General features: G+C 41.5%; 1 protein-coding gene across 4 annotated transcripts in view; it reads left to right on the top strand.

The window, feature by feature from the left end:
• The window catches only part of Thsd4 (thrombospondin type 1 domain containing 4), a 537,636-nt gene that overhangs the window by 485,207 nt on the left and 39,415 nt on the right, over nt 1-13,014 (top strand). For all 4 annotated transcript variants that reach the window (XM_063246801.1, XM_063246800.1, XM_063246799.1 and 1 more), the window contains one exon: nt 12,190-12,365. In XM_063246801.1, coding sequence (XP_063102871.1) covers nt 12,190-12,365 — 176 coding nt within the window. The remainder of the gene's footprint in view (nt 1-12,189; nt 12,366-13,014) is intronic.

Raw genomic sequence — 13,014 nt, 5'->3', positions numbered from 1 at the left:
TTCTGTGCTTTGCTGTACCAAAGCCGTGACATTATAATACAAGGAGCAAAAGGCAGCCTAGTGTTAGGGGAAGAAACAGGAAGTGAAGAGATACAGGAGTGCGTGTTGGTTCTGCTCTTAGCCCACTATGTGAGTGCCAGCAAGTCATCTGACTTACCAGCTGGCTCTTCCTGAAGTTCGTTATGCCCTCTTATTTTGCAGGATTATTGTAAGGGTATAAAATAAGACACAAGGCCATCTCAAGTTCTGTAGATCTAGCATGATTATTGAAAGCAATGATGTAACACTGTATGTAGAAGCCATGAATATGGCAAATATAACATAAATGGAAGCAGGGAAAAGGCCTGAAAAAAATTTTTTTTAAGTTTTAGTCTCAGATTTTTTAACAGACTTTTTATAGCAGTTTTAGTTTCACAGCAAAATTGAGTGGAAGGAGCAGAGATTTCCCATTCACCCCTCTTCCTCATGAACCAATAGCTGCTGCATACCCGTAGTTGTTTTTAAGAAATCTACATTTTCATAGTAATAAACAGTAAATATCAATTCTAAGTAGGCTGTGACAAATTAGGTGTGTATATGATAATCCCCAAGTGTCTTAGTAACTTCCTCAGAGCTGGGACAAACACCTGATACAAGTTAAAGGAGGAAAGGTTTATTTGACAGTTTCAGTCTGTAGTCAGCTGCCACCACAGAGAGCTGCCTGGAAGATGGGCATCATAGGAAAGGAAAAGTTCATAGTGAGACAGATAGGAAGAAATGTGACTTTTTCTCTTTCTCTTTTTATTCTGCCCAGGCTACAAGCCTATTGGTTGGTACCCAGATTGGGTCTTCCCTCTTCAGGAAGTCCATGATCTACCTCTAGGACTGTGCTAAACCAATCAGGGGGCTGATCCAGTATCACACAGCTGTAATCGAGTATCATGCACCCATGATCCAGTTACTCCCAAAAGCCCCACCTATGAGTGTGTGAGGCTTTGCAGTGGGGACATCTAGATACCACAACCACTACAAAGCATTGTGACCAAAATCCAGTAGGTAATTTTTATTGAATACTCAAAATCATTCAAATCCAAAAGAAGAAAGGAAAAGAGAGAACAGAAAAACGGGGAAAAAAGAGATAAGAACTCTAATAAAACAGTAGCAATAATTATTGTACATGTAGATGGTCTAAAATCATCAGATAAAGATGTTGTCAGATCAGATTGCAAAAGAAAACCCAGTAATACGCTGCCTATAAGAAACCCACTCTAAATGTAAACCATATACATACATTGTTTGGTTAAATGGAAATATTAATTGAAAGAAAGCAGCAGTGGATATATTAATAGTGTAGAAAACAGATTTCAAGGAGAATTATCCGAGGTAAAGAGAGAAATTACATAATAATATAAAGGGAAATTAACAAGAAAATGTAGCAGATATAAATGCATCTGCACCTAAACAGCAATCCTTCACTGCATCAAAAGCCAATAGCATAAAGGAGAAATGGACAAGTTCACAGTTCTATTTGCTGACTTTCGTATTCCTCTCAAGATTATGTTTTCTGCCTTTTGTCAAGAATCAGTTTAGAATGTGTGGGTTCATTCCTGAGAATTCTTTTCCGTCGGTCTCTGTGTCTGTTTTTATGCCACTACCATTCTGGTTTAGGTTAGATGACCCTTTAATATGACTTGAAATCATATTGTAATGCCTCCAGCTTTATTCTTTTTATCTAACATTGTTTTGGCTGTTCAGGGTCTTTTATGTTTCCACCTAAATTTTAGAATTTTTCTTCCTCGTTCTGTGAAGAATATAGTTATTTTAATGGGAATTGCATTGTTACAAGCTTGCACATACATTCAACAAAACCACTCCTAGTATTTACTCTAGAGAAATAAAAACATCTACACAGAAACTTCCGCATGAACGTTTAAAGCAGCTTACTTCTTTATCACCAAAACCTGGAAACAACCCAGGTATCCCTCAACTGGAAACACATGAAAACAATGGAGTGCTACTCCACAATGAAAAGATCAAGCTTAAGACATGCCACACTGATGACTCTCATGCTCATTATGCTAAGAGAAAGGACACATATGTTACTACATGCTTCCGTTTGTTGTGACACCCCAGAAAAGACAGACACAACAGATACAGAGAACAGATCAGTGGGTGCCAAAGTACAAAAGTAGGAGAGCGATGAATTACTAAGTGGTAACAAGGGAACTGAGATTAATAGGTTGTTAGGTGTCAAGTTCCTATGTGTAAAAGTTAGTTGGTGAGACCATCATTAACATCGTGATTAACAGTGAGGCAACCCAGCGGTCTCAGGCCAAGCCAGCTCAGGAAATGTAGTGTAAAAGATGAGGTAGCTATAATAAATGACTGGGAGCCTCTTAATCCCAGGTGCCAGCCAGGCAATCTGTAGACTGTAACTCATGTGATGCCTTTGCTAACCATCCAGTCCTTCCTGTTCCGGGACCATTTGGTGACTCTGCTGTAGTCCTCACGAACTGGCTTGGTCCTTATTGTTCTCTGAGAAGCTTTTGTTCTTCACAGAGCTCCACTGGTTGCCATGTTGAGGTCCCTGTTCCCACAGGGTCCTCTGCCTCCCCTAGATCTCTTCCCACTTGGAAGCTGTTCCCCCTTGCAGCTCTGTAAAGGAGGTAGAGTTTGGCTCACAGAATCTTCCAGAATCTTAAGATTTTATTAATGTCATGCTTGAGTGTCTCCCAGTTCACTCGGAAGTATTGTTTTCTTAGATTTGCACATGGCTCTGTTGCAATATTTCCCAATTCTCTCCTGTCATCATGACAACCAGGGCATCATCAGAGAACAGACTACAACTGTGACCTTTGCCACCAATTTGGAGATGAAAGTGGAATTTAAATGTTAATTCTCTTGTCCTGCCATATCCCAGAGAAATTCATTTCTAACCTCTGCTGAACTATAAAGTCATTTTGAGCCATCTTAAATAGTAAGTGGAAAATGACGGAGGATATTATATCAGAATGAAAGCATTGATGTTTCAGTGGAACTAACCAGTTAAAGAGTTCATAGATAACTTGGATGTGAAACCTGAAAGGTTTTATACTTTACAGTATTTCATCATCTGTGAATGCTGCCGTATCCAGGTCCCTGCACACCTACTATTATATTTCCTGTTCCAGGGTGAAATAGAAGGGTGGGCCGTCAGAAAAAGCTGAGCACAGTGGGAGCAAGTCATGGCTCTAAGGTTTATTTGCTGTGTGACTGTTGTCGAACCACTTACCTTTTGTGGGTCTTATCCTTCTCATCAAATGATGTAGTTTGCATAGCACTAGAGTGTAAGATCAGGAGAGCGAAGATACCTGGGAGTGTTCAGTGCCTCAAATAGAAAAGGCACTCAACAACTGTGAGTGACCATGGGGTAGATTTCAGGGTGGGTGAAGACCTTATTGTGAATCCATAATAAAATACAAAAGCAGAATTAATAAGATTAAATCTAGCACTTAGATTTAAGTTTTACCTCCGGCTATGGATAGATATAGATGATATAGATATAGGTATCTCATGTTCATGCCCCATTTTTCATGAATAAGTGCTAGGCTATTTGAAGTAAGAATATGCTTAAGTGAACATGTCCTATAGGTGCAGGCATGTACATGGGGGATGATCAGAGAGCATAGGTTAGGTATCAGTCTCTTTCTTTTATATGAAACCTATAGTCAAGTATTTTTTATAGCAACGCAAAATAAACTACGACAGAAGGTCAGAAGTAGAGCCTGATTTCTAACAAGCTTTTCTGGGGCAGCCAATGCTGCTGGTGGTAAGGACCACACATTGCGATCCAAGCTCTGCACCTCTGCCACTTTTCGGTGCTTGACACCCCAAGGGCAGCAGTAACAGCCCCAGATGGGGCTGCATCCATGCTGAGCTACTCTTTCCATTCCTTCATCCACTTTGGAAATGGAAGGAAAGTAGAGAAGTAAACAATGAATATTCTCAGAGTCCTAATGGAGTGGTTACTTCCAGAGGAGAGAAGAGATTTCTTCCCTAGAGAAGTGCTGGAGGTAAAAAGCTCAGGAAGCAGCAGAAGTGGATAAATGTACCAAGGATGATTCTTAAGTCTGCTGATGGGGTCATGAGAACTTATTATCCTGCTTTGTCTTCTTTTTTAATTTTTAATTAAGAAAAACTTTTTAAACTAAAATGAGATTATGGAGGAGACTAGCGAATGATATCTATAAGCGTTATTTTAAATCCTCAAGCTGACTAGAGATAAATCCTCTCTGCTGCTGCTCCTTAGACCTTCCCAGCCAGCCCTGCTAGCTTCAAGAATAAGGAATTAGCCCAAGGCAGTTGAACCACAAGCCCACATTCACTTGAAACCTTGGGTTTTATCTTCTGAATGTGATTTTGCGTTTTAGTTAGTATTCACCTGGTTCTACCTAAAAATAGTGTTTAAAAGATTATTGTCACAGACATGTTGCCCACCTGTTCAACCAGTAGATGGCCAAGATGGTGAAGATGGAGTCTGGAGGTATATCAGAAGCTCAAGCATCAAAATCGCTAACAGGGAGTTTCTTTCTTTATGTTTGTTCCCAGAGGTCATTAAAATTGATACTCAGTTATTGGTGGAGTTTTCATACTCAAAAAATACCCAGTTTAAGGTTCCCTGGTGTCTGTATGGCAAACCCTTATATGGAATAACATCTGAGGACATCCTGTGTATTGCAGGTTAACTGCTTCACTAGTTAGACATGAGTTAGTGCCACCATTTGGGATCTCCCAGCAACAGTGCCATGTTGGTTATAACTCAGGATGGCTTGCTTGGAATTCCCCCTCATGAGCATGCACCTTTTCATAGATTAAAGTTTTTGCTTCACGTTTCCTATTTTTATTCACCAGTTTTTGTAATTAAAAAATCAGCCCAAACTCTAACAGTGAGTGCCCTTTGGGTTACACAGTACCCTAAACAGCATTGGATATAAGGATAGGCGTGTGTTCATGTATTTTTTCTAAGTTAGAGCATGTGCTTTGAGCAGAATATGGAGGTTTATAGAAAAGGGTTTAAAAATCAAAGAAAAAATATTTTGGTTCATAGTGCAGTAAAATTTAAAGCGCTGGTTGTCCCATGATGTTGAAATGAGCTATTCTAGCTTATCCCCCAGTGTCACTTCAAATTAGCCATAGGCTTGGTACTAAGGGTTTGGAATTAGGCACTGGGCTTTTTCTTCTAGTTAGAGTAGATCTATTTAATTTTAAAACTCTGGCTTCAAATACTGGAGTTTTACTCATTTGCAAGCCAATCTAAATACCCCTCAGCCCACAACCACAGTGCTGAAGCTCACAACATAAATTAGGTAATGGGGATCTGAATTCATTTCCTAGGGCTGCCATAACTCAATACCACAAACTATGGGGTGCTTAACACAGCAGAAACCCGCTTGTTCACAGTCCTGGAACCCAGCATTCTGAAACCAAGGTGTCAGCAGAACCGCCTGCTTTGTGGAAGCCTGGGAGGAGCCCAGTCCCATGCCAGCCTTTGAGCCGCCCATGCTTGCTGGCACTCCTCAGCGTTCCTTGGCTTGTGGCTGCTTAACTCCATTCCAGTGGCTGCCAAACTGCAGTCCCTGCCTGTGTCATCCCCTCCAGCTCACCACCACGGGACTCAGGACTCGCCTTTTGCTGCGCCAGCGCACCATCCTTCCAAGGTCACGCTCCTTTCTGCCTCCACCTTTGCCCCTGCCATTGTCTGTCCCCAAAGCCTTTCGCCTGTCTTCTGTCTGGTGAACCACTCCTTATGCTGTCCAGAGCCACCAAGATGGAAATCTCTGCACTTCATGGCACTGTCACCAGTTTCTCTCTTGGCGTTGCTTCCGGGGAGCTTCCGCCCTCATAGACTGGCCCCCCAACACTTGTTTGCCTGTTTTTTGGTTTGTTTGTTTGTTTGTTTTACTTAAACCATAGACAAGATCTATCCCATACAACTTCTTTGAAATTTTAAAACACACCAACTTTCTTGAAAGTATTCCAAGGAAATCTGGAGTCAAAGCAAATTAAATATTCTAATATATTAAAGAATGAGAAGTAGCTATGGTTAGCTATAAGTTGGCAATGAAATAAGAACAAAGCCTTGGCATTTTCCTTTATTTAAACCCCTGAAACGTGTGACTATAGACTGCCAAAAAGAAAACCAACCTTTCTCCTTATACTGATATCTGCTCCAAATCTTTTATGTCACCTCATAGAAAATTACTCAAGTTTAAGTCTACCCAAACTCAGAATGCCAAAGTGAATCTGAACTAAAAAAATTCCTCTATGACATGTGTGTTCATAACTTGGGTGTTATATCAAATTGGACCTGGTCTGCCTAAGAAAATAAGTTTGTTTTTGTTGTTGTTGTCATTGTTGTTAACAGAATTTTTATGCATTACTACCTGTGTTTACCATTTTGGCCCAAAAGAAAGGAGGACATTTTTGAGATTAGAATACTTTCCAAGTAGAAATATCCAGATGTGCGCATGATCCCTGGGCAGTCTATGGTATCTTCTCAGAACCACTTTTCAAATTCACAAAGTAAAACACTGAGGAATATGAGGTAAACCAATTATGTTGAAGTGTAGTTATAAAAATATTTTTGAAAAACAATTTTGTCGGATAATGACGTGTTTTTTTCACGTTAAAATGGGAGATCCCCTGGAGTGTCTATTACTGTAATTTCAAAGTAATGATGAGTTTTAAATACTGTTTCAAAATAAGCCCAGGGTTCTGTAGCTAGGAAAGACTTAGCCTTCAAAAGCAGAAACAGTCATCTCGGTCAGAGTAGTCCCTTTGCTATGAGGAAGCCACATTCTTTGTTTGATTATGGGAGCAAATAGTTTTGATCATCCCGGGGAGGATCAAAGGTATGAGAACCAGGGCTTGCATCTACAAGGTGTGATCAGAATATGTGGTGAATGTTTGCTTTTTAAAAAAATTACAGTAAAAGGCGCATCACCATTGTCCCCTTCAGAATGCTCCCCCTCACATCAAATACATACGCTCACCCCGTCATTCTTGCAACTTTCTGAAGCAGTCTGAGATTCCTGTTTTGTGGGTGTCTTTATGAGGTGTGATAAAAAATACAGTGAATGCTGCTACCCAGGCCACCCTGCAAAAAGACAAGCTTATAAAGACACAACAGTGCATCTGCTTCCACCCTACTCACCAAATCTGCCACCACATGAAGTCAGAATGACCATGAAAACATTTTGAATCAGTTCAGAACATCGAGCCATCGTAGCATAATGAAAGACACGGAAAAGAGGACTTCTAAGACTGCTTCAGCAAAGTGTGAGAAGCAGGGCTGCTGTGCGTGCGTTGTGAGTGAAAGGCACATTCACCGAAGTACTGAATATTAACTGGGGAACTAATGGGCATGTGTCTTGTACTGTAAAGCAGTTTTTTTAAAAATTTAAATTCACTATGTTTAAATCACACCTCATATAAGCTATTCTCACATGAATCTTAGAGACAAACACTGTTGGTACAAACAGTTTGGGCGAACTGGTTACCGAAAACTGGAATAAACCAAATTTTCTCATAGTGACATAACTCAAAAGTTGCCTTCCAAGCAGACTGTGCCAAAACTTGTTCTTCACTGGACACAGACCCTAGCTAAAGCTACACGCCACCTGTACCTTTGGCAAAATGGTCCTGGATGCGATCACTAACCCTGAAACTGCTGCAGACATGTCAGGGGCAGAAGCAGCTGTTTTCTGAATGTAAGGCTAGGTGGGGCTGTTTCAGAGCCACCCATGGCCATATGAAATTAGACCCATTTTGCTAAAGATCTGACTTTTTAAAAACACTGTGTTATGGTTAAAGATTCGTGCAAACCTGTAGAGAAGGTATGGGAGGAACAGCAGACAGAGTGAAAAGGGTTCCAAGTCCCCTTTTTTTATTGCCAGGGCAGCCCTTGCAGTTTTATCCTGCATAGTATTTCAAATGGTTCTTTAATGGGCTTTTCAGTTTCCAGGTAATAACTGCTTCTACAGTATTACCATTCCCAACAATAAAATTCTGGAAGAAACTACCTCACTTCTGAGCTTTTGATGCTGTGAATGGGATTTTAAGGAGAAGCCAAGTAAAAGAGGAAATGACTGTTCCCTGCAGTACTGTTTTATCTTGTACCGTGTTCTTTATACAATTAAAACTAGTTAAGCTTTAGTGAAGATAATCCACCCATTTGGTAAGACAATTTTAAATGGTAATAAGATAAAGTAGGAAATAAATCTCCCTTCTTATCTCCTACCCAACCTAAGTCCCAGTTCCTTTCCCAAATTTTAACTTTTGTGACTGCTTTTCTAAACAGTTTTGTACTTAAAAATACACAAGTGAGATGATACCAAACACACTATTCTGCCTTTCTGTTTTCCTTTAAAAATGTCTCCTGGAGTTCTGTCCACACCACATACCCAGGCCCCTCTCATTGCTTGCAGGGCCCTTGGTCTTCCATTGTCCAGTGTTGCAAATCACTTGAGCAGCCCTTTGCTGGTGGGCATGTGGGTTGATTTTGGTTTTTCTCTTTTTTAAAAAAAAATCATCTGGGAGCTGAGGGTGTAGCTCGGTGGCAGAGCATGAACTAGGTTTTCCAAGGCCCAGGGTTCAATTACCAGCTTGAAGAAAAAAGATATTTCATTACAAGCACTTTTATATACTTAGGGAAGAATGCCGCTTAAGTAGATTCCTGGAAATTGAATTCATAGGTCCAAGTGCACGAGCATTTAAAGTTTTACCAGTGTAACCGGTTTGCCCTCCAGTGTGGCTGGGTCAGTTTACATTCTGACCAGCTATGTTGCAGGCTGTTGCTTGCTTACACACCTGGCAACACTGACAACATTACATTTTTTAAAATGTTTGTCAGTCTGGTGGGTCAAAAATATCTCATGGTGGTTTTGATTTGCATTTCTTAAAATATAAGTAAGACAGAGCATGTCTTCATTTGCTTATGGAATACTTGTGCTTGGTTTTCCATGAAGTGCCTATTTATCATTCTTTGCCTGTCTTTATTTTGAGCTCTTTGCCTTTTTCTCCAAGTATACTTGCATTCAACTAATGTATCCCTAGTGCTTGCTCTATGGGGAGTACCTAGCTGGCCCGAGAGCTCTAATAGTGAATAAGCACGACTATCTCTGCCCTTACAGCGAACTAGAGTCAAACATGAATCAAATAATTATCCAGATAGGTATATGAACAAACAGATTACAGCCCAAAAGAAAACCCCGTGTCTTGTAGAGCACATGAGGGAAGAGGCAGGCTGGACCAGGCGGGAGAAGGCTTGCCCAGAGAAGCCACCATCCTGGGATGGACAGGATGCAAAGTTGAGAAGGGCATTTATGGAAGAAGAAACTGCATTTGGAGGAGGAGAGCACAGAGAGGAGAGAGGTACTGGCCCAGATAACACAGGGCCATATCACCCAGGTCCATCAAGTGTTGAGACTATTTTATTCCTGAGCAATTAAAAACCACAGGGAGTGTTTGAGTGTTTGAGGGAGTGTTGAGTGCATTGTGAAAAACATGTTCTGTGTGAAAGGAAAAAAAGAAGAAGGGGAACCAGAGAGGGTCCTTGAGCTAGTCCAGATGAGAGCTGATGGGAACTTGACCCGAGCAAAGAAGCTGAGGAATAGCAGATAGGTTCAATAAATATGGAGGAGGTTAAGTAAAATTTGATGATGGGTCAGGTACAGGGGGGAAGGAAGGGAGTGGGTGTCTAGGATGACTCCCAGGTTTCTGATTAGATGGAGGAGGGTATCCTTTACTGAGATAAGAAATACTACAAGAAGATCCGATGAGTTCATGTTAAAGGAGACATACAAGTGAAGCCAATCAAGCAAGCAACTAGATATCAAAGTCTGGGGCCAGACGCAAGTCTGGAAATAAATCAAGAAATCAGTAGCATACATTAATGGCAAATGAAATTGCTCATGAAAGGAATAGAGAGCCCACAGCAGGTATACACTTATCCTCAAGAAAGGATAACATTTAATGACCACTGGAGAAAGATAAAGTAGGACAGAAAACAGATAACAGGCTGAGAACTAAAAGGGAACAGGCTGAGTGAGAGGGTTCAAGAAGCAAGTAGAATCCAGTGCTACTGATCCCTCCAGTAGGAGAAGGCCTGGGAAATGATCATGGGAGTTAGCAACTGGGGGTCTTAGTGACATTAACTTGATTTAGGAGAGGGGTGGTTTTGTTTTCATCATACTAGGGACTCGGCATTGAACTCAGCATCTACACACTGAGCTACATCTTCAGCCTATTTGTTAATTTTTTATTTTGAAAACATTGTCTTGCAAAGCCACTAAGTTGCCTAGGTTAAGCTTGAAGTTGCTATCCTCCTGCTTCAGCCTCCCAGTATCCCCTGCTTTGTTTGAATATCTTCAGTGGAGCCTGAGTCAGATTGGACACAGCTAAGAAATTAATGGGAAGTAAGGAAACACTTGACTACTCTCAAGAAATATGGTTCTTAATTTTTTTTTAAAGTAAACCCAGCCCAAAGACTATTCTTCCCAACTTGATTCTTTCTTTGCTGCTCAGTAAGTTGATACCAATTTTATAACTTAGGACTGACAAGTCCCAACTATGGACTCCCAGTGCCATGGTAACAAGGCAGCCAGGGTGGAATACACAGGAAAAAACCCCTTGGAGATGCTCCTGCCTCTTTATGAAGCTCCTCACTCTCCTGGCCAGGTCTTCGGGAAGGCTCATCAAAAAATATTGCTGCAAATAGGTTTAAGAAAAAAGAGAATATTTTTGTGATGCTTCCTGAAAACTTTAAGGAGAAATGGGATCTGGGATTTGCAAAGTGAACCATAAACCACGAACTGATCTTTGTTGAAGCTGGGTGATGCTCTATGGGGGTCTAGTGTGTGTTCTCCCTACTTTTGTGTATGAATAAATTTTTCCATAATAAATGATTAATGTTAAATGTATGCATTCTGTTAAGTGAGAAAGGTATAAAGAGCCAGTGGCTTCTGTAGTCCACGGGTCCATAATATCCAACACGGCATTAAAGATAGGACCTTCTCTAAGCTCGAGCCACCATTGGCTTGTGGGTTCCAAATGTCAGCATCACTGTAGACATTCTACCTTCAGAAGCCCCCCTTTCTTCTCCGCTAACCCAAATGCCTTGTTCTGTATTTTTCTCCTTCCCCTTCTTCCTTCTGGGTATGGCTTCCAAAGCGCAGATCTGTGCTTTATGATCCTTGTAAACTTGAACCTGTCCCCTCTGAACCAATCTCTGGCAATGAAGTGATGACATTTGCTTAGCAGTGCTGTGGGAATGCTTTTGACGGGGGTGGAGGTGAGATATCTAATGCAGCCCACAGACCCCAATGCCCACAAAAGCCAGGAAGGATCAGAAATGAATGGGGCTGGTCAGGTGTAGAAGAAAGGCATGTAACTGACTGTCTTGGTCTATCTTTAGATTTGCTTTGAGTGGACATACAAGAAGAATTATAAGAAAAATTCAGTTTCATAAGGAAAAAATGTGAGCATGGTAATAAGTGATCTAAGCGTTCTGTATCCATGAACTGAGGCTCGGCTCAATGTGGGGAGCAATAGAGGTGGTAGGGGTAGAGGTAAATGAGAGCCCACAGCACCCCAGGAAGAGGCAGTTCTGTTAGGCTCCAGCCGATGGGTGCCAGGAGGGAATGAGAAGCCAACGTTAACATGTCTTCCTGTTTTCCAAGAAAAGCTAGAAGTCTAAATTGTTTTTGCATGAAATTCCCCAATTTTTAACTTTAAGTTCAATTATTTAAAAAAAAAAAACACTACAAAAGCCAAACTAAGCCAGTCTGTGGCCAGAATTAGCTGCTGGGCAGCCCACGTACAACCTCTCGACTAGACGATGTGTGTAGTATCGATGTTTCCCCTCTCCCTCTTTGTAATTTTTTCTCCACTTTTCTTCTTTCCCTTTCACTTTCCACATCCTTCTGTACAGACCACTCCCATCCTTCATCTCTGTTCTTAAGCTCAAATGGCAGAGAGGTAGAGTGAGGAAAGCGAGGAAGCCCAAGGAGATGGGTTCTGGGTGCCCCATCGTGGGCCAGGGTTTCCTTCAGTGCCTGGCACATCACAGGCTACCAGGAGTCCCTGGCTGGGTGAATGAAGAAGCCCCCACCTGGAGAGTCAGTTCTGTGCCCTCTGGGCTTAACCCAGGAATCGTCTCTTTTCTCTCAATAGCCTTGCGAAGTCGTTCCGGCCGCTCCATCATCAATGGGAACTGGGCGATTGATCGTCCTGGAAAATACGAGGGTGGAGGGACCATGTTCACCTACAAGCGTCCCAATGAGATCTCAAGCACTGCCGGAGAGTCCTTTCTGGCCGAAGGTCCCACGAATGAGATCTTGGATGTCTACGTGAGTTTGGATGTTTGGGAACTATTCTTTGGACTTTGTGTTGGTTGCTTCCAAGAACACGCTTAGAACAGATAAGGCACCAGTCATTACCCAGGTTCCATGAAACCATGTACACAGAGCCTGTCTGAGGTAGCCCTTAAAAGCTGGATGGTCTTCTCTGCCGTTTACCTCTGCATGTACCTCACTCATAGCAGCCTTAAACTCTCCCAGATGCTTCTTACCCTCACACTTTATTGACCCAGTAAAACCAATTTTACTTGTTGAACCAAATCAGAGTCAAACATATCCTCTACTTTAATGAGCACCAGAGCTCCTCAGAGCACTTTTCAACTGGTGCTTATTTGGCAAATTTTCTCTTCATGGCAACAGAAAGCAAATGCCTCGTGCAAGGCAAGACTACTTCAGACTCTAGCACAGCTGATGAAGGAAGGAACATCCAATCCACTCCAGATAAAACAGTAAAGCTCAGAGTGACCACACCAGGGTTTACCAGAGGCTGGGAACTAAAATGTTAAGTTGCCCACGGGTTAAAAATGGCCCTGTTTTTAAAGGAAATAATTAGAATCCAGTCTTCTGAAAAGATCAGGAAATAAAGAGTGACAAGAAATAAAAGCTTAAAATAACATTTGGATAGAGAGAATGAGCTCAC

This window comes from Cavia porcellus, unplaced genomic scaffold (genome assembly GCF_034190915.1).
Source record: "Cavia porcellus strain 051 isolate PalLab524CR breed Dunkin Hartley unplaced genomic scaffold, mCavPor4.1 scaffold_4, whole genome shotgun sequence".
Taxonomy (NCBI): Eukaryota; Metazoa; Chordata; class Mammalia; order Rodentia; family Caviidae; genus Cavia; species Cavia porcellus.
This window is presented reverse-complemented; position numbering and strand designations above follow the sequence as displayed.